At 40.0% G+C, this 26,045-nt stretch overlaps 2 protein-coding genes across 3 annotated transcripts in view; one reads left to right on the top strand and one right to left on the bottom strand.

The window, feature by feature from the left end:
- Window positions 1–945, bottom strand: part of shprh (SNF2 histone linker PHD RING helicase) — a 107,154-nt gene extending 106,209 nt beyond the window's left edge. The window contains exon 1 of one of the 2 annotated variants that reach the window (XM_043681136.1): window positions 859–945. The gene's annotated coding sequence lies outside the window, so the exon portion shown is untranslated. The remainder of the gene's footprint in view (window positions 1–858) is intronic. The other variant, XM_043681144.1, reaches the window with a different exon arrangement.
- On the top strand, window positions 798–25,830 carry nup43 (nucleoporin 43). Its single transcript, XM_043681167.1, has 8 exons — window positions 798–1,120; window positions 7,521–7,643; window positions 10,029–10,106; window positions 10,414–10,576; window positions 13,331–13,466; window positions 14,323–14,474; window positions 22,387–22,509; window positions 25,438–25,830. The coding sequence occupies exons 1-8, from the start codon at window positions 848–850 to the stop codon at window positions 25,659–25,661; spliced, it is 1,272 nt and encodes a 423-aa protein (XP_043537102.1). The 5' UTR covers window positions 798–847; the 3' UTR covers window positions 25,662–25,830.
- The last annotated feature ends 215 nt before the right edge of the window (window positions 25,831–26,045 follow it).

The raw sequence follows: 26,045 nt of genomic DNA, 5'->3' as shown, positions 1-26,045 counted from the left end.
GTGCTTGGATTTAGGAATCTGTAAATTACTTAAGAAGAAAGGGAGGAAGAAATCCAAAACCATGCATCTGCCAATTTAAAATCACGTGTCAGAGTATGTTATAAGCCAAGTAAATACACAAAGTGCAATGACTGTTTTGTTAGTAAACAAAGCAGACAATCTCCATATATCAAGATCCCAAATAACAGAATTATTAAATAATCTACAAGCAATTTTAGTTTTGGTAATGTTGGCTCAGATTGTACCCTCAACAGTGAGCCAATCCCTCAGTACAACCTTGGTAGATAATCAACTCTATCACGGAGACAAATCACTAAACATAACGGATACTGCACTTGTGGAACTCTGGAAATACCTTTGATCAATTTAAATCCAACACAATTTGCATTGAGATTAATTAAAGGGACCATTCAATTTTAAATGAATAACGCATTACATGTGCTAGGCACAAAAAACAAGTATGACCTTTGCTGGAACAAAGATACATAACATCTGTATTAAACTCCCGAGCAAACTATAAAGTAGTTGGACAGAAAAGATTTCTCGCTGTTTATTGCTGCACACCAATGTCTCATAAGCAATGCCATCATGGACAGACGGTCAGCTTTTCTTCGTGACGTTGATTAACGAATAAATATCGGTCTGAACGCCGGGGCGAACTCCCCTGCTGTTTGTCCAATAGAGCAGTAGCATCTTGTACAAGAAGAGACGAGGCCTCAGTTTGATATCTCACACCTGCCAAGTACAGCGCTGCAAACTGAATTACTAACCCACACCTTGGAACTCGGAGAGACCCGCTCCCCGGTACCAATCGTGTATTTTATAATCACTCTAATGCGGATAATCCATGTTACTCACCATCAAGTCCCAAAGGCTGAAGTTTCCAAATAGACAACAAGCGGCTCAGAAACAATACACAACGCCGGAAGATCTAGTCGGCTCGCCCGGATGTTGTCTATATGTTAACCCGGAAGTTGCCAGCCCCAGGGTCACGGCTCTGTCCGCTGTTATGGAGGGTAGGTTTGTTTCACACAAGATCAGCCGGGTTCGCTGGCTCCCGGTGTCCGGCTCCAGCCTACAGCTCCCCGAATACTTCGCCACCGGATCCTGGGATGCTGAGGTGAGCAGAGAGCGGCGGCTGAGTGAAGGGCAAGTACACAGCATGGTCATCCGGGAGAGGAGGAGATGGGAACAAAAATGGGGAGAAAGGGAATGGAATTGGACCGAGGGGCGGTGAGTGGAAGAGAGAGGCCCCCGAGGGAAGAGGAAAGACAGAGGCCCCTGGGCAGGAATGAATCTGAATAGAATGCATGCGGGATCCTCTTCTTCTCTCTCTCACACACTGTTTTTTAATCAAAAGAATGGATACCAGGCTAGTTTAATAAGACAAGAGAAAGCGCGATTAAAGGCACTTTGGAAGTGGTTTTCCTGATCCTGGGATCAATATTACAAACAATTTGAATTAAGAGATGAAAGGACTGTCCAATTTCAAATCCTGCACGTGACACCAAATTTGACAATGGAGAGGTAAGGGTAAATGAGAAAATACAGAAAATAAATACTACACAAACAGCAAATGAAGTACAGTTGTGGACGAGTACTCGCTAACAAGTGTGGCTATCAATATAGGAAATTCTGTGACCATCAATCATGCGTTTTGTGGGTCCTTGCATAGCTGATGAGCCCAATTCTAGAGCTACATCTCTGACCACATATTTGCCAGGTGTTTCTAGAAGGTGGAAGTGGTCCTTGACCTTCAGATCATTGCCATTGTTTTCTCAAGTTCCTTTTCTGTACCCCTGTTGCTGATCGGTGTTCTTGAAGAATTGTGTTCCTTCATACAGGAGTTTCCACCAAGTCAGTGTCTTCTGAATGATGATTTCCCATGTGTTAACATCTGTGTTGCATTTCATGACGCAGGCTTTCAGGGGATCTGGATGTAGGTTTGCTCGCTGAGCTGGAAGGTTCATTTTCAGACATTTCATCACCATACTAGGTAACATCATCAATGAGCCTCCAGATGAAGCACTGGTAGCATGGCCCACTGGTGCCTATGCCACCAGTGTGTCATCTGGAGGCTCACTGATGATGTTACCTAATATGGTGATGAAATGTCTGAAAATGAACCTTGCAGCTCAGCAAGAAAACTTACATCCAGAACCTCAACCTGAGCTACAAATCTTCTCAAAACTCACTTTCAGGAAACTTTGAAACACTTCCTTTGTCCTCCTTTTATTCAAAGGCCTTCCTCTAACTGGGTGAAGAAGATTTGCTTTGACAGTCAGAACTCTGACATCTTAAGCATGTGGCCAGCCCAACGGAATTGGTTTTGGATGACTGTGGCCTGTTGCTGATGCTATTAGCTGTTTCAAGGACGCTGACGTTAGTACAGCCGTCCTCCTGGATGATATGGAGAATCCATCTCAAACAGTGTTGATGATATTTCTCCAGTGTCTTAAGGTGGCATCTATATATCATCCAAGTTTCGGAGCAATCTAGAAGAGATAAAAGAACTCCATTATGCATAAGGATCTTGGTATCAGGACGGATGTCACAGACATTGAATACTCTCATCCTTAGTTGTTCAAAAGTGGGACTTGCAGGTTGGGTGTGATGTTGCATCTCTGCATTTATGTCAGCCACAGATGAGAGTTAGCTTCACAAATAATGGAAATGTTTCACATTTGGGAGGATTTCTTCACTAACCTTAATGGTGGGATGGATGGAACTTGACCCGGGACAGATCAGTGAAGGATTTGAAAATTCGGGTTGAAACTAATTCTTCAGATTCTTCTTCAGAGACATTAAGTAAGGTTTGAAGATTCTGTTCTGAGAGTGTGGAGATGACATTGTCATCTGTACACTGAGGTTCCAGAAGTAAGATCAGTATTGTTGGGGTTAAGAAGATTTCCATCCATCCTGTAGGCAATGTCCACATTACTAGGAAGCTTGTTTGTGACCAAGAGAAGAATCACATTGATGAAGATGGAGTAAAGGGCAGTGATGATATATCCCTTGCTTGACCTCTGAGATGACTTCAAAGGATTCTGTTATATTACTGTCAGAGACTCATTACTGATATCTTATCATGGAGATGTAAGATGTTGATGAATTTCACCGGACGATCAGCCTTGCTGGTGACATCCATAATACGTCCCGATTGACTGAATCAAAAGTTTTGGTCAAATCAATGAGGACCATGTAGAGTGGTTGGTGTTGTTCCTAGCATATTTCTTGGAGTTGCTGAGAGTGAAAATCATGTCTACAGTTCCACGCTTTGGTCAGAAGCCAAAGAATTTCCTGAGGCTGGGAGAAGGCATCAATGGCTTGATGAGGATTCGGGCAATGTTCTTTCCAGTGATGGAACAAGGGGAGATTCCTCGTAGTTCCCAAATCCACTTTGTCTCCTTTCTTGAGGATTATGGTGATGGCAGCATCCTTATATTGACAGGGATCTCGTCTTTGTCCAGATTTTCAAGAACAGTTGATGGAGGAGTAGAGCTTACATGTCATCTCCAAGTTTGAAAATCTGCACTGGAATCCTGACTATTCCGGTTTCTTCATCATCAACTGCCTCTGGTAGCATTTGATGGACATTGGAGAGGATGAGTCAGTGGTCTGTCTATCAGTCGTCTGCACTGTTCATCACTTTGGTAATCCTTTTTGGTCTCTGGATTGAATGATGACATAATGGGTCATGTGCCAGTGCTTTGATCATGGATGCCTCCATGAAGTCTTGAAGCTATCTTTTTGGAATAACGATGTGTTGGTGATGTACATTTGGTGGGCAAGAGAATCCTGTCAGAGTTGCAATCCTTAAATCCTTTTCCAAAGGTCCTTTGAGAGTTGTGTCCTTTCCAACACAAACATTCATGTCCTCAAGGACAATAATTTTATCTTCCTCAGATGTTGTTGTCCAGCGGGGAACAGAAACTTCTTTGGACTCATCTATGGCATCAAGGATTGGAGCAGAGTTGGTTCTTGACAAGTGTAGATGGAGAGATATGAGGCAATCATTGATGCCGACAGGAATCTCCAAGCATTGGTTAATGAGTTTGTTCTTGATTGTGAATCCAATTCCATTTGACATGGGTTGATTCTCTGGTTTCCCCCGTATCCTTCTTCCAGGAGTTGCCTTTGAGACTTCTGTAGAGCAGTGATGTTGATGTTAAAGTGCCTGAGTTTACAGCAACAAGAGCAGTTCTTCATTCCAGACAATTATTTTGTTTGTAATCCATGAGGGTTCGTACGACTTTGGTTTTCAAACTGCAAGTAGAAGATCCCATTGTGTGGATTTTCAGCCAGATTGGTGATTGAACAAATTATTTACAGGGCATCTTTTCTAGCCCCTTCTCTGAACATGGTGAACAGGATAGATCCCCAAAAGGGCTGCTCCATCAGGAAGAAAGCTGTTGAAAGATTCTCCTGTTCTTATTCGAAGAGCAAAACTAATGAGTCAGACTCCACTGTGTATTGCTGGTACAAAGCTAGGGTCTTTCAGATGCCACAATCATCCTCATCACTTTTCACCAATCATACACAAATGTAAGGTGCTCTTTCACATCAAGAATAAGGAGGTCACATTTTCCTTACAAGTGTTGTGTCTAAATAAGTGCAAGGATAAGGGAATGCAAACACAATTGTTAAAAGTAGCAACAGATTAATAAGGCATTAGAAAAAAAAACAAATCATGGGGTTGGTTTTAGAGAGAGAAAACTGATGAGCAGAGAAGTTTATGTAAAAGGTGTATACAACCTTGGTTAGACCACATTTGGAGCATTGTGCACAGTTCTGGTCACCTGTTATTGAAAGGATAGAGTAGCTGGTTAAGATGCAAAAAAAAAAGTTTGACTGTAATAACACCAGAGTTGAGAGGTCATACCCATTTTTAAAAAAGTTGAATAGGCTGGGATTCTCTTGTGACCAGGAGAAAGTGAGGACTGCATATGCTGGAGAGTCAGTTGAAACTTGTGGCGTTGGAAAAGCGCAGAAGGTCAGGCAGCATCCGAGGAGCAGGAAAATTTGATGTTTCAGGCATAAGTCCTTTATTAGGAATGCAGGAGGGAAGGGGGCTGGTAGATAAGGGAGTGGGGCTTGGGGCCAAGGTAGGTGGGAAGGTGATAGGAAGATGGAGGTGGGGAGTGATGGTGATAGCTCGGAGGGGAGGGTGGAGTGGATCGTTGGGAAGGAAGATGGACAGATAGGACTGTTCAAGAGGCTTGGGTCTGAGATGAGGACAGATGAGGAAACTGGTGAAATCGATGTTGATGTCGTGTGTTTGGAGGATTCCAAGGCAGAAGATAAGGCATTCTTCCTCCAGGCATTGGGTGACTTGGATTTGGTGGTGGAGAAGACCCAGGACTTGCATGTCCTTGGCAGAGTGGGAGGGGAAGATGAGGTGGTCGACCATGGGGCAGCGGGGTTTTTTGGTGCATGTATCCCAGAGATGTTCCCTGAAACATTCCTCAAGTTGGCGCCCTGTGTCCCCACTATAGAGGAGATCATGTCAAGAGCAACTGACATGGTAGGTGAGAGATATGTGGATGTGCAGGAAAATCTCTGCCAGATGTGGAAGGATCCCTTTTGCGGCCTTGGATGGAGATGAGGGGGGAGGGGTGGATGCACGTTTTACACGTCTTGTGGCGGCAAGGGAAGGTGCCAGGGGTAGAGGATGAGTTAGCGGGGGTCGTGGGGAGGGAAATATATCTCTGGTGGTGGGGTCTGATTTTAGGTGGTGGAGATGACAGAAAATGATACATTGTTTCCAGAGATTAGTGGAATGGAAGGTGATGACTGAGGGAGGGGTTCTATTCTTGATACAACGCAGTATCACCCCCCATTTCCGCCTCCTACAATCTGACCCCATCACCAGAGATGTAATTCCCTCCCCACCCTCATCGTCATTCCACAGAAACCACTCCCTCATGAGGTCCACGCCCTCTACCAACTGACCCTCTGCTCCCGGCCCCTTCCCTTGCTGCCACAAGAGGTGTAAAACGTGCACCCACACATACCCCTCACCTCTGTCCAAGGCCCCTTAGGATTCTTCCACATTCGGCAGAGATTTTCCTGCACATCCAAACATCTTATCTACTTTGTTCTGTCGTCTTGATGTGGTCTCCTCTACATTGGGATAACATCTCTTGGACACATGCACCAAACAACAACTCCACTCTGCGGCCAACCACTTCAACTCCCCCTCCTACTCCCAAGTCCTGGGCTGCCTCCACCACCAAATCCAAGCCATCTTTTGCCTGGAGGAATAAAGCCTCATCTTCTGCATTGGGACCCTTCAACCACAAGGCATCAATGTTGATTTCACCAGTTTCCTTATTTCTCCCACCCCTATCCCAGGCCCAACTCTCCAACCCAGCACTGCTCTTTTGAACTGTCCTACCTGTCCCCTCCACCCTCCCCTCTGACCTATCACCATTGCCCCCCCCCTCCCCACCTTCATCTGCATATCACCTTCCCAGCTATCTTGCCCCTCAAGCCCCACCCTCCCCCCAACATTCCTGAAGGGCTTATGCCCAAAATATCGATTCTCCTGTTTCTTGGATGCTGCCTGACCTTCTGTGCTTTTCCAGCACCACACTTTTTGACTCGACTTCTCTTTTGTGTGACCTGATAGGTTTTTACAATAATGAAAGGGTTAGACAAGATAGATGTGGAGAAAATATTTTCACCTGTAGAGGGATTCTGAAACTAGAAGCCATCAATCCAAATGAGAGTTCAAGGGGAATACCATCCAGGTGTTGGTCTAAGTAGTTTCTTTCGTTCTTTCTGTTCTGGAAACGCTTTTATAAATCATTGGAGTGATTGTTTTAAAATCTGGATATTGTACCTTAGAGAATGAATAAAGAGCTTAAAGAGGATACAGAGGAGATTTACTCGACTGGTATCAAGGTTGAGAGCCTTCATTTATACAGAGAATCCGCAGGAACTGGGATTGTTCTTGGAGCAAAAAGGAATACACGGAGATTGAGTAGAGTAGTTCAAAATTATGTAACATTCTGATAAAGTATATAAAGAGCATTGTAGCATAGCTGGTAATTTGATGACACAATTTAAGATATTTATCAAGAATCAGAAGGAGAATGAGAATTTGATTTTATGCAAGGCAGTAAGATCTGGAATGCACTACCTGACAAAGTGCTGGCATAGATTTAATACAGTAGTAAATTTCCAAAGTCAATTGGATAAACATTTTAAAAAGGAAAAGTGTACAAGGCTGTGAGGAAAGAGCAGGGAAAGTGGGACTAACTGGACAACACTTTCAAAAAACCAGCATTGCTATGATGGGCTGAATGGATTCTTATTCAGAGGAAAATGCCATAATTCATTATTTTGTTCTCGTACGTTCATCTCTTGCCTCTCACTTGGGGTTTACACTATTCGTTTTTACTGTTTCTACAGTCAGTTCCACACTCTTGGTCCAGACTTGTTGAGGGTTGTAATTGAAACAGGTCTTTTTTTCTGAAATCTCGAAAATACAAATTTTTGCACTTCCTCCCATGCAGCAAAATAAAGTGTGCCTTTGGGAAACAACTAACATTGAAGGCATTGAAACAGATCAGCTGTTCTTGGAGGACCCTAAGCCCTTGTGTTCGATCAATCACCAAGGTGACGTGATGGATCTACAGGTAACTGAAGTTGTAGTAAAGCTTTAAAAAGACTGCACAGCTTGCTTCACTTGTATTCCTTCCCCCACCCCAACCAGATTCCAATTTAAATACTGTTGCAACAATCTACTAGTAACTGGTATTATTTTCTAAGTCACATGGTATAACCTGTGTTGAACTTTCATTGAAAAAATTGTGTTGGTTACAAGATGAAAGCTGACACCATTGGACCAAAGTGAATTAAAACTGGGGCAGAACTTTTAGCTTTAGTTGATTCATAGAATCATGAAAATCTGCAATACACAAGGAAGGCATTTATGTCTGTCCTGATTCTTCAAAGGAGAATCGTGCTTCACCCAACAACCCTGCATGTTTCCCTGTCATCTTTGTAAGTTCCTTGTCCTCTGAGCCCTGAACAACACCTTTTTGAAATTATTCATAAATCAGCATCCACTGCCTTTTCAAAAAGATCCTGACAATTGAGTCAAAAACATTTCTCCACATTCCCTCTCCAGATATTTTCCCAATGATTTTTGAATTACAGACCCTAGTTACTTGCCCACTCACTAGACAGATTTTTTCTCCTCGACTTTATCAAAGTCTCTGGTTTTAGAAAAACACTACTTTGATCACCTAACCTTCGATGATAAAAGTAGAACAGTCTCAATATTTCCTCACAACCAAATTCCCCCAGTTGTCTGCAACTTTCTGGAGAAGCCTCATTGCATCAACCAACTTGTCCATCCACCTTCCTACAATCTCCCGACTCCAAATAATTCCCAGTAATGCAGTCTTTAAACACACTGGATGGGATGGTTATCCAATCCTTCCCATCCAGAGAAATATGTTCCAAGGACAAAATGATTTCTAGATGTTGCATAAAGACTTGACATCTTATCTTGAATCCGACAGAGGTAAATAGCATTGATTATGAATAGTGATGTAACTATGCAGAGTTGAGTGTTGCCATAATTTTAGACCAATGTTACTGCACCCACATAGGCACATAAGACCTGGAGCCGAGATAGTGTTTTTTATACCAAATTCTTGGCTTGGTCTAGGCAAGAAGGTCACCTGTAAAAGTAAGGAAGAGTCATCCATGCAATGTGAATGTAACCTCTTAGTTACAGGTGGCAAGGTTAATGGGTTTCATTTCTTGAAGAGCACCGAGGGAACGGCTGACAGCCTAGGTGACAGTCATTTGGTCTTCTATCTCCATATAGACACTTCCAAATCTGTTGAATAGAATTTCAGATGCTATTTAAATATATAACTGACTTTCCTTTCTTAAAAATCCAGAAAAGTGTTCTTTATCATCATTTCTACTTTTTGTTTAATCTCAACAATAAGCTCTGTGATAAATCTGGGCCAAGCCATTGCTGAAATTAAATTGGCAAAAGTGTTTTCCAGTGCAATACATGTAGAACAGCCTTTTGAATTCCAGCAAATAAAATCCATCGGGGATGTCAGAAGCCATGAAGCAGCAAGGACAAGTGGAGGCTAATGCTCCTTCAAATCCCAGCAAGGCCAAGTGGAAGCTAATGCTCCTTCAAATCCCACCACAAAAGCTAGTAGAACGTACATTGAGTTGGTTAATAAATTTTATTAGTTAATAAATCTGGAACTGAAACCTAATCTCAGCGATGCTATCATGAAACTATGATCATTATCAGAAAAATCAGTAAGAAATCTGCCATCCTTACCCATCTGGCCTGCATGCGACTCCAGACACAGCAATCTGATTGACTCTGACCTTCACCCCTGAAATGGTTGTACAAACCATTTGGTTGTGTCTAACCAGATGGACAGCAGATATTAAAGAAAATGGATCATCATCTCTAGGGATGGGCAACAACAACTGGCCTTTTCCGCAGTACCCACATTCCACAAAAGAATATTTTTAAAAAGTCGACTCTCTGTTTCTACTCTAAGTATTTGAACTGTAGAAACTACTCAGTTCTAATATCATGATAATTCCATTCTCGTGTTATAAGAAAATTGCATAATAGCGGCACCATTTAAACTAATGGGGTCAGAATCATGTTAATAGCCAATACAGGTAAGAAAAGTTGGCGTTCCACAAATAGCAGTCTAAATTCTTCAATCGTGTTAAAGCCAAATCATGTTGAAAAAATATGATTTGTAGCAGAACCAACTGTAGCCATATATAAGGAATGCCCAATGTTTACAGAAATTCGAAACCAAGGACCTAATGATTATGTGAATACCATCTTAGATTATGTATATGTTATATATTTGTGTTCACATACAACTGTTATTGCATACTTTTTTCTAGTTTTCTGATGTAACATTTTTCTCTCGTTCTCAACTTTCTTCCTCTACAAGTTCCTCTAAGTCCGAAGTCAACGAGTAATAGGATTAATTATGACTTGCCTTCTTTTATAGTTTCTGGATCAGGAAAGGATTATTACTGCTTCTTCTACAGGAAGTGTCATTTTATTCCGTTGTCATCTGAATGACCAGGTAAAGAAACTATATATGGAAATTTTTACATTATTTAAAGAATTAGGGAATTTGCAGAGGGAAAGTTTGTTCAATGTTCTCCTGTTCTACATCATGAAGTGTCATGATATTGACCTTACTATATTTTGTAAAATATGATCAGTTACTGAAATGAAAAAATGCCCATCCTTAACAGTTTCAAAATGGATGTAAATCATTCTTCAAAACAACACATTTTGGTTTTACCAGACCCCATATCATATTTTAAGTGGCCCTTGGCCTAATTCACGCACTTAACTTTTGTGTTTTCTGCACCAACCCCCCACAGAAACTTTCAATCCTTCAGGAATGGGAGCGTGCCCACTACCATTCCCACAGTAACGCTCCCTGTACCAGCCTGGTCTGTAATGGTCCTGAGATCATCTCTGTCGGGGAGGATGGTCGGATTAACCATTTACAAGCTGACCAAAAGGAACCTGTGCGGACTATAGGTGGGTGCAAAGGAAATTTTAAAAATGTTACACTCTTGATAAAACTACCTTGAGATTATGTAATGCCTTTCAGGACTTCCAAATGTCCCTAAACACCTTACAGACTACAAAATATTTTTGAAGTGTGGCTGTTGTAATTTTGAAAACGTGGGGCTCTGCTTTGTGTAGGTTGGCTGCCAAACAATAAGATGATGTCTCTCCCACCTCCAGGCAGGTAGGTCTGCAAGGGTGGCTAGGATGCGATGGTGCTTGCTTCATAATGGAAGGGTGCATTTGAGGTTTTTGAGGGCTAAAACACAATGTGAGGATGGAGGCAGAGGTATTTGGGTTGGGTGAGGTAGATGGTAGGACCTCAGCACAAAGACAGAGTCTGAGATGGCGGGGGAGAGGTGGTGTGGGGGAGGATTCAGCAAGGGGGAGCAGGTTGGGTACTAAGCATTTATATTTGAGTAATTATATGCTTTGTAGTTGAGATTAATACTTTCCACCACGTTTTTAGTTATCCATGCATCGAATGTTCTCCCTTTGGAATTAGTCTTTCTCTTTGGAATGAGTCTATTCTGTATATTCTGAATATCCTCTTAAATGCCTGTCATTAGTATCTCCATTGTGCAATCAGTTAATCCAATTTGCCAGTCTACTTTAGCCAGCGCTGTGTTCGTCATCTCATAACTTCGCTTAAAATCCTAGTCTTCCATCCATCCTTAGCTCCCTCAAATTGAATGTAAAACAAATAATATATTGGTCACTGCTACTGAGGTATGCATCCACTGCAAATTCATTAGTTAATCCTATATTGTTGTACAATACCAGGTCACTGATATCTAAGGGTACCATAACACTCAGATTATTAACTAATCCTGTCGCATTGCACAAAAGGAAATCTAACATAAACTGCTATCTGATTGGCCTTAGAACATGCTGCTCTAAAAACCTATTTAAAAAGCTTCCTATGAACTCCTCAACTGGGCCAATTTGATTACTCTTTTAATATCTATCCAGAAGCGCTCTTATACAACCGAACAGGCTTTTTTTTACACCAAATCACCCATTGTATTTTTATGTAAACTAATTTTTAAATCTATTTTTCTACCTTCAACTACTACCACAACAATTCTTGTTAGTTCTCCAGATATGAATGGTATCATATACAGTCAGTTTGGCCATCCACTCTGCAGTCCCTGCTTTCATCCAAATAAGGTGGTAGGATCCCTACTGGATGATGCACAGGCTGACACTTCTGCCTTCTGGCCTTCTGGGTCCCCTTATTCACAGTCGCACCCTCCTGTCCCCAACCACTGACCCTATCCTAAGTGATGCAAGTTCCTCAGGATAAAGAATCAAGGTAAATGTCATGCTCGCTTTATGTATTACAGTGCCTGAATTTTAGCTCTCAAACTCTGAGCTAAAGCTGTTTGATCTTCAAACATACCGCTAGCATTTTTGCCCTGGATCACAATAGCGTCCAGGCTCTCCCACATGCTGTAGCCTTGACATACCACCTGAATTGCCATTCTTAATCAACCTTAATTGTTTACTTCATTATTCACTCACTTTTAATGTTGCCTTCTAACAATTTTATTAATTTTACCACAATGCTATGTTATAAGTTAAGAACAGAAAAGACTTTAAGCACTTAAGAGACTCACCCAACAGCTCCCATGAATCTAGCCCTGTCCCTATATGGCTGCCATGAGGTCCTTATTCACTCCATAATGTTGCTGACTGACCGCAGCTTCTTGTTATGGACCAGGCCAGACCTCCCTCAAAATATGTAAAGAAGGTAGCCTAGCTCCTAACTCTTTTTTCGTTTTAGAGGTAGATGTGAAGTGGATATTCCAGGTGTGATGCAGTTGGTCAGACCACTGAATTTAATTAAACACTACAGTTGAAACACAAGCAAAAGAAAACAAAATTTAAAATAACTTAACTATTTGAAAACTCAACCGAGTTGTTACTGTAACTTAACTAAGGAGCTGTTCCAATTCCCGAACACAAGTTCTTTCAGGTGGGAGAGATTTCAGAGAGAGAAGCCAGTCAAAAATCATCTGCTGAAATTGGAACCTTTCTCCGGACTGCAGCAGCTTCTCACTGTTATGACTAAACCAAATGAGAAAAAACTTAAACTGGAAGAACTAGCCATGCCCCTGCCACTATTAAACTACAGTCTTTCCAGACACTTCTGCACCTCTGCCCTTACAACCTCTCTTGGAAAAAAACCCAAGGACAAACTAACCTTGTTAAAGTGACAGCATCGTCACACTCCAGCTGATTAAACTGAGCCAAACATCCATAGCAGCAGACACCTACTATAGCTGTATCTGACGTGGATCACACTGGCGTTGGAATTTATCTGCTAACTTTATTATGTGTTAATTTATTTAATTTTAATAACTCCACTACAGCCAATCAGCTGTTTTTAAAAATGTGAATAGATACTTTATTTTCATCATTTAAGTGTATTCACACACCAATCGCTTGCCTCTTTCCCTGTGATGCCATGCTTGATTTCTCTTTCTCTCTGTCTGTTGCACTCTGACTCAGGTTTAGGTCTTGCTAGAGATTTTGTGACATCTCTGATACTGCTCTAAAACCTTTTGTATGTAAAACATACTTCAAACAATTTGCCTGTCTGACAAGTCACTACTAGTCGTCATCTGTGACAATGACTTTTGCAAGCTTGTCTTCAATTTAGTGTAAGAGGCTTTGACAATGGACTGTATAACCATGGCTTATTACCCCTTCTCCTTCCAGACAATGCTGATAGTAGTTCACTGAATGCAGTCACCTTCCTGCGAACTACAGAAGTTTTGACAGTCAACTCAATAGGACAGTTGAAAATTTGGGACTTCAGACAGCCAGGAAATAAGCCTCGTCAGATATATTCTTTGTAAGTTCAACCATTGTTATTTTGTCTTCTCTTTATAAAACTGTAATAGATGATGCAAGACTGTGTACAACAAAACAGAAAATTTACATATTCAATTGCAATTCTAGACATTTCAGTACGCTGAGTATCTGCTGTATTCTTCAAAATCAAATGATTGTGAGGAGAGAGACAGAAGAACTTCTTATATACTTCAAATATAGGCAAAGTTTGCAGATACTGAACATCTGGAACAAAAACAGAAAATGCTGGAGAAACTCAGCAGACTTGGCAGTATTGTGGAGAGAGAAAAATAGTTAATATTTTGAGTCCAGTCTCTCTTTTTTAGGATAAGACATGGTTAAGAGCCAATCAAAACATCGTTGTCAAACAATTGTCCCTTAATTCAGAACTCATTGGGTGCTTGGTGGTGTCTGCTTTTGCTCTCACTGTTCCAGGAAAATGCAATTCTGTACAAGTCAATGTAATACCTTCCCTGCTTGGAGGCCTACCCTTCATTCTGAAGACTGAAGACACAGTTCCTTAAATCTGTAGCCTTCTAGCTTCGGCAGTTAGTACTGGATAGATCACTGAAGCTTTAGCCGGTGTCAAATGTGTAACATCAACTAGAAAAGATTGAATCTGTTTTTTAAACATTTCTGCAAGCTATACCATTTTTACAATTATGTACCTGGATCTTAATAATTTACAACTAATATTAGTATTAATATTTTCTTCATAACTACCCTATGAAATCTTTTCATTATTTTAAAATCTCCAGGTAGTCTGGAACAATGGTTGCTACAGCACAAAAATTATTAAGTCTCCACTTATTCTTTGTATAACTTTCTTGTTAATTTCACTGTTTGTTGATTCCCAGGACAGGTGATCGGGTGCCACTGCACTGTGTAGACAGACATCCGAACCAGCAGCACATAGTAGCGACAGGTGGACAGGATGGAACATTTTGTATCTGGGATGTCAGACAAGGAAGTATACCCATCTCTTTACTGGATGCTCATTCTGCAGAAAGTATGTTTGCTTCGTGTTATATTTCCCACCTTCTAACATGTTGAATTTTGAGTTCTAGTTTTTGATCTCTGGTGAACTTGTGCATTTTAAAATCACTTCCATTAGTCCTGTTTTTCAGATTGTTTGGGAGGGGTAGGGCAATGATTGGGCATTGATCCAGAATTAACATGGAGGCTATATAGTAGAAATGCATTTATATTTCATTGAATTATTTTCAGAAGTGCCATTATTTAGAGTGGTAAGAATATGGAATGAGATACCACTGGAGATTTTGAGACAAATGCTATAAATGTATTTAAGGAGAAACTAGACGACTGCATGAAGACAAAAAATAGAATATGCTCAGTGGGTGAGATGAATGATGCTCAGGAGGAAACATGCAACGTGAATATCAGCATTGTCAAACAGATCCAAAATGCATAAATCATAAATCATTGGCCCTACTTGCACATACGCCAATGGTAGAGCACAATTACAATTGGTTAAGTTATTAATGACAACTGGTAGCTTTTTTGTGATTTTATGTCAAGGGGTTTTCCTGCTTCATATTAATGTACACAATTGAGTTTTCATTTCATCTGTTATGTTTTGAATGTTACATGCATTCAGATATAGAGTCTTTAGTTTTGTCATGCTGTTATTTTTGTAACTTCAAGCCTTATCTATTGATTTACTCTTACATTTATACTTTGTCTCTTCCTGTTATGGTCTGTTTATTTTCCATATCAATATCTTTCTGTCTTGTCTTGTCTGTACTCCGTTATCTCAAATTTGATTCCTTACCTCCACTATTTAGGTTAATACCCTCTTTATTTTCCTGCAATCATGATTATCCCAGTATTGATGCCAGTGCCCCTCAAACCAAGCACACTCTTCCATACTGAACTATCTATGAAGTGTAGTGACCACCTTGCAGAACATTTCTTCTGTCGCAAGAAACAACACCTCATTTTCCACATACACATGTGCTTGGGCTTGCCCTTATATGTGGTTTTTCCCATTAATATATACTCTTAATACCTACTCCTTTCTAGGTCTCTGATCTATGATCATTAGTACACCCTTTACTTTTTGCTTGCTCTTGGAAACCTTACAGTCTGTTCCACTTCTTCCTCCTCCCCTCACTTTTACAGCATATAACCCTTTATTTTCATAGAAGAGTTGTACTAGACTCGAACCGTTAATTCAGTTTCTGTTTCCATAATGCTGCCAGACTAGCTGACCAGCACTTTGTGTGTACTTCAACTGGAAAATTACCCATTTATACCTTTGCTTCAAACTGGCAAACCAATCCTTTTATGTATGGAAATGTTACCCCCTTGGCATAAAATTCACTAAAGAGGAGGAAAACAACAACAAACTGCCATTCCTAGATGTCACAGTAGAGCAAACAGCCAATGGGGAACTTCAAACCAGCATCTACAGGAAAACAACACATACAGACCAAATACTGAACAACAGAAGCAATCATCCCAACATCCACAAACGAAGCTGCATCAGAACATTATTTCAACGAATCACCCCACACTGCAGCACAGAGGAACTATGCAGAACAGAGGAAAATCACCTGTACAGTGTATTCAAAACAAATGGGTACCCAATGAACACGGTCCACCGATTTCTCAGCAACAAACCCAATCAAGCAGACAAAACTCATTCAGAAACCCTAGCTACTGTCCCCTACATCAAAGACATCTCAGAAATGACTGCCAGACTACTCAGACCCCTTGGCATCACGGTAGCCCACAAACCCACCAACACACAACAGCAGCTCATGAACTTGAAAGACCCTATACAGACAACAAACAAAACTAATGTCATTTACAAAATACCATGCAAGAACTGTAACAAACTCTACATTGGACAAACAGGCAGAAAACTAGCCACCAGGATACATGAACATCAACTAGCCATAAAACAACGTGACCTTCTCTCACTAGTATCCTTACGTATAGATAAGGAAGGACACCACTTTAACTAGGACAACATATTCATCCTAAGACAAGCCAAATAGAGACATGCATGAGAATTTCTAGAAGCATGGCATTCCACTGGAACTCTATCAAAAAACACATTGACTTGGATCCCATTTACCACCACCCTGAGAAAAAGAACACGAAATGACATCACTATAGGAAATGACAACACCAACCCAAACATATAAATAGAAAGCAGGAAACATCAGCAGTGCTTTGTCCAGAGGCTCACTGATGATGTTACCTAGTATAGTGATGAATTGTGTGAAAATGAACCTTCCAGCTCAGTGAGCAAACCTATATCCAGAACCTCGACCTGAGCTACAAATCTTCTCAAAACTCGCCTCTACACCTTTTTGCAGCAATTGCTGATGTAGTATTTTGCCAAACATCTTTTGAAAATCCAACTTCAGCACATCTGCAGCATCCTCTATATCCTTGGTATTATTTTGTTAAATAAGCTTTCAGTGTGATTTCCCTTCAAATAGCCCATGTTAGCCTGATTAAATTCTGATTTTCTAGCTACAACCTCCTCAATAATGGATTCAAGCACCTTCCCTATAATTTCCTTTACACTGTGTCTCCGTCCTTTCTTGAGTAACAATGTTCCATTTGCTATTTCCCAAACTAAGGGGACCCTTCTATAATCTAAATATTCCTGCAGGACTATAATCAATGCATCTATAAACTGTACTGCAACTTATTTTAAAACCCTGAAATGCAAACTGCCTGGTTTTTGTGACTTGTCAACCTTTAGGTCCACTGGTTTTCCTCAAACCTTTTCCTTGCTGATGGTAATTAAGAGTCAGTGAGTCATGCAGCACAGAAACAGACCTTTTGGTCCAACTTATCCGTGCCAATCAGAGTTCCCAAACTAAACTAGTCCTATTTTCCTGCATTTGGCTCAAATCCCTCTAAACTTATACGATACACGTACCTTCCCAAATGTCTTTTAAATGTTGTAACTGTACGTGCATCTACCACTTCCTCTGGCAGTTCAGTCCACAAAAGAACCTCGCTATATGTGAAAATGTTTCCCCTCAGATCGCTTTTAAATTTTTCTCCTTTCACCCCAAAATATGCCTGCTACTTTTGGACTCCTTACACTAGGAAAAAGACTTTTGCTATTCACCTTATCCATGCCCCTCATGATTTTACAAAACCTCTATAAAGTGACCCCTCAACCTCTTATGCTCCAGGAGAAAAAAGGTCCGAGCCTATCCACCTTCTTATAACTTCAACACTTCAGTCCCAGTAACATCCTGGTATATCTTATCTGAACCCTCTCCAATTTAATAAGATCCTTCCTATAGCAGAGTGACCAGAAATGAACACATTATTCCAAAAGTGGCCTCAGCAATGTCCTGTACAACCACAACATGACTTCCGAACTTCTATACTCTATGCATGAAGTTCATTCCTCCCTATCCACTTCGAACTATCTTTGGGAAGTTTTCTAAATTTTCTAGAGTAAAGACAGGCACAAAGTGCCTGTTTAAAGACTGCACCCATGTTGTTCATCATCAATGCTCTAAACTCTGTCTCTACTTGTTCAACACTAGCTTTAGCTACTCTTTTTCTGTTCAAATACTTGTAGAAAATCTTTTGTCTATTTTTAAATTGATAGCTGGCTTTCTCTCACGACCTGCTTTATGCTTTCTTATTACCTTTTAGTCATTCTTTACTTGTTGTTAAAGTCTGTCCAGTCCTCTGACCTACTAATAATCTTTGCAGATTTGTACAGTATTTCTTTCAATTTAATGCTAACCTCCCTCATTTTGCAATGGGTGATCCATCCTTGTCAAAGAACCTTCTTTCATGCTGGTATAAATCTTCGCTGAAAGTTAGTAAATATTTCCTTAAAAGTCTTAGGATAAGGGGTGGCAAATTTAAAACTGAGTTGAGGAGGAACTACATCTCCACAGGGTTATGAATCTGTGGAGTTCGCTACCCCAAAGTGCAGTCGATGCTGTGACAGTGAGTAAATTTCGGGATTTTTAATTGGTACTGGGTTGAAGAGTTATGGGGAGGATGCAGGAAAATGAGGGCGAGGAGCATGTCAGACATGATCGAATGGTGGAGCAGACTCTGTGCCAAATGGCTTAATTGTGCTCTTATGAATTTATGAATTGTTTCTTTATCTTTACCTTTCAAGTTAAAGTTCACTGTCAAATTCATGTTACTCTTTATTACCAGAGGAACCCTGCCAACTTTTCTTCATTCCAGTATGATTCAGATCATAGCCTTGGTCACCTTTGTATTTATCTCCACCTGTGTTAACGTTTCATGTCTTTCATTACAAATGCTGCTTGCATTTAGATACAGGGGCCTTAAATTTTTTTTGCCATTTTTACAATCAGATGCACTCTGCATTTTCTGTCCCTTACTGCAACACCTTTGTAATCATTGATCAAATTGCAGTCCTGCTCTATTGCTATGTGTTTCCCTTTACCCTATCTCATTTGATTCCTTTCTCTCTTTTTATATTTAGTTTGAAACCTTTTCTCCTGCCCTGTTGATACTACAATGGTCCCAGCATGGTTGGTCCCAAATTAAGAATAGTGTGTGCGCAAATTTTCTGTTGTAAACTACAACATGTATTTATGTCATTAACATCATAAAACACTCCTCAAAAGCATTATTAAAATTTTGACACTAAACCACATGAGGTATTAAGAACTGGCTACAAGGTTTGAGGAAGAAGGAGGAGGGCAGTGGTACCAGAGAGTCAGAAAACTTTGGGGAAAGAATTGCGAGCTTAAGGTCTAGACAGATACGGGTACTGTCACACCTCACTGTGGTAATGTGCTGAAAATCAAGCCCTGTTAGTCCCAGAATCAGTACAAAATTTAAAGATTTTGAGAAGTGCTCAAAATTTCCTAATTTTCTTTGACCCAAGTTGACAGAAAGCATGGACTAAGTTTTTGTACTTAATACTATTATTAATTATTATGAGTAACTACACTTTAGGTAAACAATTATCAACCATTGGCATAACTCTACCAGTTAAAAATCTGATCGCATAAACTCCATCTTTCACACGAATAAGTAGGCATAGACAAGAAAAAGAAAACCGATATTATGAACAGAGAGAAAAACTGGAAAAGCAGTCCCATGGTCTCTATTCGTAGAATCTACTGAGATGATTGCTGGAAAAGCTCAGCAAGTCTGGTAGCATTTATGAAGAGAAATCAGAATTCATGTTCTGGTCCAGTGACCCTTCCTCAGATGGTTCTTGTGCTGATCAAAAGTGTTTCTCAATCTTTCTTTTCTAGCTGTGCTCATTAGATTGCAGGAGGCACAAGTTTGTTGGTTGGTTCACACTTACAAACAGTCTCTGACTCATCAATTAAAAGTCACAGCTTGCAGCAACTGCTGAAGGAAGAATATTGTAGCTGACAATGGGTTTTACTACAGAGAGCAGAGAGAGCTCCTGAGCTATTAAAGACCTGATGGCTTATTACTGTCTTATTCATTGCCCCAAGCTGTTCAGTTACCTGAGAGCCAATCACAATTGTTGACAAGCAGAAGACCTTTGCTACAGATGACTAACCATCAGTCCACAGACCAATCAGCTACTTGTTGCTGGCTGAATCTCCATTTGAACATACCCTTCCACTCCAGCCAATCTGCAAGCTACACTTCAACTACTTCTAGAACAAGCAACTGTTAAAATAGCAATTATGGTGATTATTTGCTTTCAAAGCCTGCTATAATCCTTCAGCAATCCTTGGCTTTAAAACATTTCTCTCCAATTTCTGATCACAATTTTAAAAATAAAAAGGAACAGTCTTTACATATGTTCATCATTGCAGTGATTAAAGCCATAAATGCACAAGAAACTCTAGGCAAACGAGCACAGAACCTTGGCTGGAAGATGGTACAAAGTTATGGAGAGTCAAGGCCTTGGAAGGATTTGAAAGCAAGGATGTTTTAAAAACCTGGTTTTGCCATTGCTGGAGGCCAGTGTCGGGCAGAGACCATGGGAGTGATGAATGAATGGAACATGGTGTAGGTTAAGATGGGGTAATGAGAATTTTGAATCAACTTATGGAGATTGCAAGATAGAAGGCTGGCCATGACAAAGTTGGAATAGTCAAGTCAAAACACGTCAAAACCACAATGAGGGTTTCAGCACAAGTGATCCTCAGATAGGGATAGTTGGGAGTAATGCCTCCAAATGAAGTTACAATAGTGACTTCAATCTTTCAGTTATTTAGTTGCATGATATCTCTGCATATCCTGTATGTCAAAGAAGCAGTACAATAAATCAATGGTAATGGATGTTGATGGTATATCAGCTGTGTTTAACTATTTGCTCATGGAGGGCATTAATTGAGTTTAACTCTAAGTACCTTCTGTGACACTTCTTGACTTTTGGAGCTTTTGTGACAGTGGTATTGTCCCTACCTTTTGGTCTGAAGGTCTAAATTCACATCTTGCACATCCTGGTGCTGTGTCATATGTCCAAGCAAGTTGATTAAAAACAGGGACTCTTCTGATTGTGTGTGTCTCCAAATCCCTGTTCTGGAGGTCTGTCATAATATATTCTTACAGGTTGATTTTAAATATATGAAGAAATTTAGAGTCATGGTATAATAATGCTGCTGTCTGTATCTTAGCCAGAAAGTCCAAGGAAAGTCCTGCCTCAGAATGTGATGCCAGGAGGTGTGTTAAAGTGCATCCAAACAGTCAAGTTTGATTTTTTAAACCAGTCACATCACCATTTCAGTTCATTGGTATATCCTTGCATTTGTTTACAGAGTAATACATTACAAGATTGAATAAAGATTAATAAAGAGCTTTCCATAATACAACACTACAAAGATGTAGAGAAGTAATGTCAAGATACAACAGTTGTCACTAGTGTGCATGTAGAACCTGACTTGTTTTCAAAAACATCACAACATAATTTTCTAGGGTTAGATTGAAAATAAAACAATATATGTAAGGTTGTCGTTATATTTCGGTCTTCTCTCTTCCTCACTGAGTTTGAAGTATCAGCTGTAGCGCAACACTACATTTTCTTTTGCCTCTAATTCATGGATTAAAGTTACACCCCAGAAACTTAAGCACTTTTTATTTAAGCATCATATTAGTGTATTGCTGATCTGTGCCGCATTAGACATGCTAAATTTTGGTTGAGACATTAAGCTGAGGTCCCGTTTGCCACTTAGGGTGGATGTAGAAGATCCTGAGGTACTATTTGAAAAACAAGGAAATTCTCCCCAGTTGTCCTAACTAATATTTAATCTTTCACCCAGACTCACTTGACAGATCTGGTCATTTTCACATTGTTGAAATATAGCAGTCAATGTGAAAATGACCATATTTGTCAAGTGATTTTGGTTGAAAGATAATTATTAGTCAGGACAACGGGGAAGAATTTCCTTGTTTTTCAAATAGTACCTCAGCTTCTACATCCACCCTAAGGGGCAAATGGTAACACAGTGATTCATTGTCTAAAAATTTGTTTAGTGTGTCATGAGGTTATGAAATGTACTCTTGAAATGCCTTTTCCTCTAAGTAGTGGGTTAGTCTTCTACACAATGAGATCACCTTGTAAGTGCATGTGTCTCTGAATCTTGCACATGTGACAATATTCTCGCTTATTTCTCTGGCCTGGTTTTAACTCTAAGTTAATTTATTTGCCTCAAACATGTCCTCCTTAGACCTGGCCCTGAACAATATCTTAATATCTCAAAGGCCCAATGAGTAACTAGCATTGAACACAATGAGCTGACTGGCCTGCTTCTATACTGTAATCTTAATGTGCGTCTTTCAGAGAAGTGATGAGCATGTGATAAATGAACTGAGTCATTGACCCTTCTGTGTGCAATTTGTGGTAGTTTGTCACTGGTGCATTTCATTTGTTGCAAACTTGTCAGGTTAAAAAGAGTGCAAGCTTCTCATTGTATGTTTTACTTAATTAACAGTGTGGGAAGTTCACTTTCACCCGTCCAACCCTGACCACGTGTTTACTTGCTCTGAGGATGGATCGCTGTGGCATTGGAATGCTTCTGTTACCACTCCTGATCTGCCTTCCTTTCTTCAACAAGGTATGAACCAAGAAATCACTATTTCTGGCATTGTTTAGGGTATTCAATCCAATATTTTATTGAAGGTCAGTAGGTGTTAAGTGAAGATTTTTTTTAAAGTAGATGGAGAAAGTAGTGGAAAGAAATACACTGATTTGAAAGGATGACTTCATTCTTTGGGTAATGAAAACCTACTTTCAAGATATCCCAGCTCAGCTTAGAGGCCAGAGGGAAAATGAGAGCTGCCATAACAGTTCACTTTAGCACTTGGTCTCAAACATTGCTGGAACTGTTCTCTAATGCACAGGAAACACATATCTTGTTCATATCTATCTTTGGTTGTGTCTGTGGACTTCCTGTGACACATACCCTTTGCCTTTTTTTCCCCATTCTAATATCCAGTTGTGTGTGGTCTCTCTTGTTTATCTTTCACACAAAGGTTTCCTTTTCTCTCCATTCCTGCACCTCACCCTTTTGACGTGCACTTTTTCTCATCCAACGTATTTATGTATTGCCTATAACTTTATAAAACATCCCAGGGTGCCCCATAGGACCGTTGTCAAGCAATATCTGGAATCAAGCCGAAGGAGCTTCTAGGGCAGTTGAGCAAAGAGATTTTAAGCAGTGTATTAAACAGGAAAGCAAAATCAAGAGTTTGAGAATGGAATTCTGGCAGCTGGAGGCAGACTATCGCATTCTCCTTACTTTGTTTCGCACTTGCCCTGCCACCCTGCTTTCCCTTCTCTACTTCTCTTGCTGTCTGAGCTTTTTATTCATTAATATGATATGGTTGTACCATACAGGTCAACATTTATTTCCTATCCATGATTACCCATAAGTTATTGAGTTTAAGTACTAAGAAGGTGCTGCAAAGCCACCTATTTGACAGCTGACTGGCTGCTGGGTTCCTTTCATCCAGCAGTTGATTCAGTTACATTACTGTCTGCCTTGCTATAATACCTATTGACATCAATAATTTTAAAAAATTTCAGTGACCGACTGAAAAGGTTGCACAGTGAGATTTTGAATTTTAAAACTTTTACTGTCGAAAATTAAAACAATGAGAAAACACTTTTAGGTAGCAATGTTTGCTAACACCAACTGTGGGTAACTAGGCATGTACACTAATTCTGGAATGTGCATGTTCACAATAACAAACATAACACCACCTCATGTGGAATTTACATGTTACGTCATATGCAAATGCAGCACTGCACATGAGCACGGAAACTCTTGCATTTGAAATGGCATTCAGCAGTGGGGAGAAAGGATGGGGGAGTGACTCCCTCAGTCCGGAAGGCCCATAGGTTAGATGGTAAGGGGAGGGTGACAAAAACACTCCCACCATCCCACCCCCAATGACCTGCTCTTCCCCCAAAACCATTTGTATGCACATGTGCAATTTAAAGCAATGCATAGCCTTTCTCGGCAACGTGAACTGCAGTAAACATGTATTATGCGACTTTAAGACAATTGATAATACCACACCAAGGCGATTCATTTCTTTGCCCTTTGAGCAGATATTTTATTCTCCTAGAACCAATCCAAAGCCATTCACTACTCCAGATGGCCCATTTTGCTTTTCCTTATCAAACATGATACTTTCTCATCCAGGACTGACTTTCATTATGGAGGTTACATTGCAGAATTCATCAAGCCAAAGACAGACACCCTTTTCAACTTCATTCAAATCCTCAAACGTAAATTGCATAGGTCTTATATCCAAGTAAAAATGATAATCAGCTATCCTCTAGACATAGTTTGGAATTAAAAAGATGTTTTGAATATAACTGATTCTGGAGATGGTGGTATAGTGATGTCACTGAATTAATAACTTCGAGGTCCAGACTAATACTCTGGGCCTGTGTTCAAACTCCACCTCGACAGATGGTGGAATTTAAATTTGAGTAATAAATCTGGAATATGAAACTAGTGTTAGTGATAGTGACTATGATTGTCATTAAAAACTCATTTGGTTCACTACTGTCCTTGTAGACAAGCAAATTGACCATCCTTACCTGACATGGTCCACATGTGACTCCAGATAACAGCAATGTGGTTGACTGCTGTCTGAAATGGCCTAGCAAGCCCCTCAACTTGAGGGCAATTAGAAATTGGCAACAAACTCTCACCTTGTCAGCGACGTTCACGTTTTATGATGGGATTAAACAATTAAACCTGACATTCATAACACCTCTCTGAGGATTCAAAGTTTATCAACAGTAAATAGAAATGTGAACATTTCACACCTCTGTCCCAGTAAATCAACTTCTGTCCCTTTTTAAGAACAAAGAGACAAGGCTTGTAATTGGGCAGAATTCAGACCAGAGCACAGAACCCTCTTCTTTCTTCCATTTTAACTGAAATAAAAGAGACAGTTCAAAATTTTTGATCATCTTGTAAACCTTGTATTGTTGCAGTCTGGAGTCAGATAATCCAAATCTGAATTCCAGTTGCTTTTTAAATTTAAAAATGTTAGTAGTTGAGTTTGAATTCTCCAGCTACTGTGGTGAGATTTGAATACATTTTTTTTCTAGAATTTACTCCAGGCATGATGGTCCAAGAGACTTCTTTCTGCATAATGGCAATTATGAGATTGATTCTGTGACCTCCTATACTACTGTACCAGTAACATACTGTACCTGATTCTGAGCAATCCAGAAGTTACATTGCTTCACTTTCTGAATTAGAAACTGCTCCTAGATTGAAAGTGTTTTTTTTTTGTTGCTGGTGTGACAGTATATATAAATATAACAATACAGTGACTTTACGACAAACCAAGCTCTTGGCTGCAATGGGGAGACCAAATTGTAGAGACACAGGGCAATTGCATAGCAATTGTTGTCCTGAAAATTGTTAATTGAACAGTAAATGTTCTGTAGAACAAGCTTTCATTGTAATAAATACAAAACATTGTTCTGATTATTTTCCTTTTCTGTATTTTCTTAGGTAGAAGAAATTTCTCAGTTAGTGGCTCAGGTGCCAATGTCGACTTAAACCAATCAGTGACCTGTGCCTGGCTCACCATGGATGCTGCAAAAGGCAGAGTGGATATCAGCAACCTGCTGTCAGCATATGTGCTTTCAGTGAATAGTTTAGATGTTGTGGGAGAACAGTTAGTATGTGGAACAGATGGAGAAGCTGTCTACATTACCCATGATCTGGAGCTCTGATGGGCAAATCATACAACAAAACTTGACAAACCGCAAATGTAAATTCTTGTACATGTACTGTTATTTTTAAAACCAAATACTTGCCAACCTGACTGTGGCACAAAGACAAGCACAAATACGTAGTGCTTTATTTTTTTTTAAAATGTTATCATTAAAGTTGCATGGTTTATATTTGGTTGAAAGCATTGGTCTTTTACCTAAACTATCTAAAATTGGACTTACATCCACATCTTTTAACAGCAAATTCATATTAAGGCATGATGGTTTTCACTGATTAAGTTCTATAAAACTCATTTGCCCAAGGGCAAGCTTTTTAAGCCTCCATGATTCAAGTTGCAAGATGCGAACCCGGAAGCACAAAGCTCTTTCAGAACTAAACCAGTT

This window comes from Chiloscyllium plagiosum, chromosome 3, assembly GCF_004010195.1.
Source record: "Chiloscyllium plagiosum isolate BGI_BamShark_2017 chromosome 3, ASM401019v2, whole genome shotgun sequence".
Taxonomy (NCBI): domain Eukaryota; kingdom Metazoa; phylum Chordata; class Chondrichthyes; order Orectolobiformes; family Hemiscylliidae; genus Chiloscyllium; species Chiloscyllium plagiosum.
Note: the sequence above shows the minus strand (reverse complement) of the source record. Positions and strands in the feature narration are given on the sequence as shown.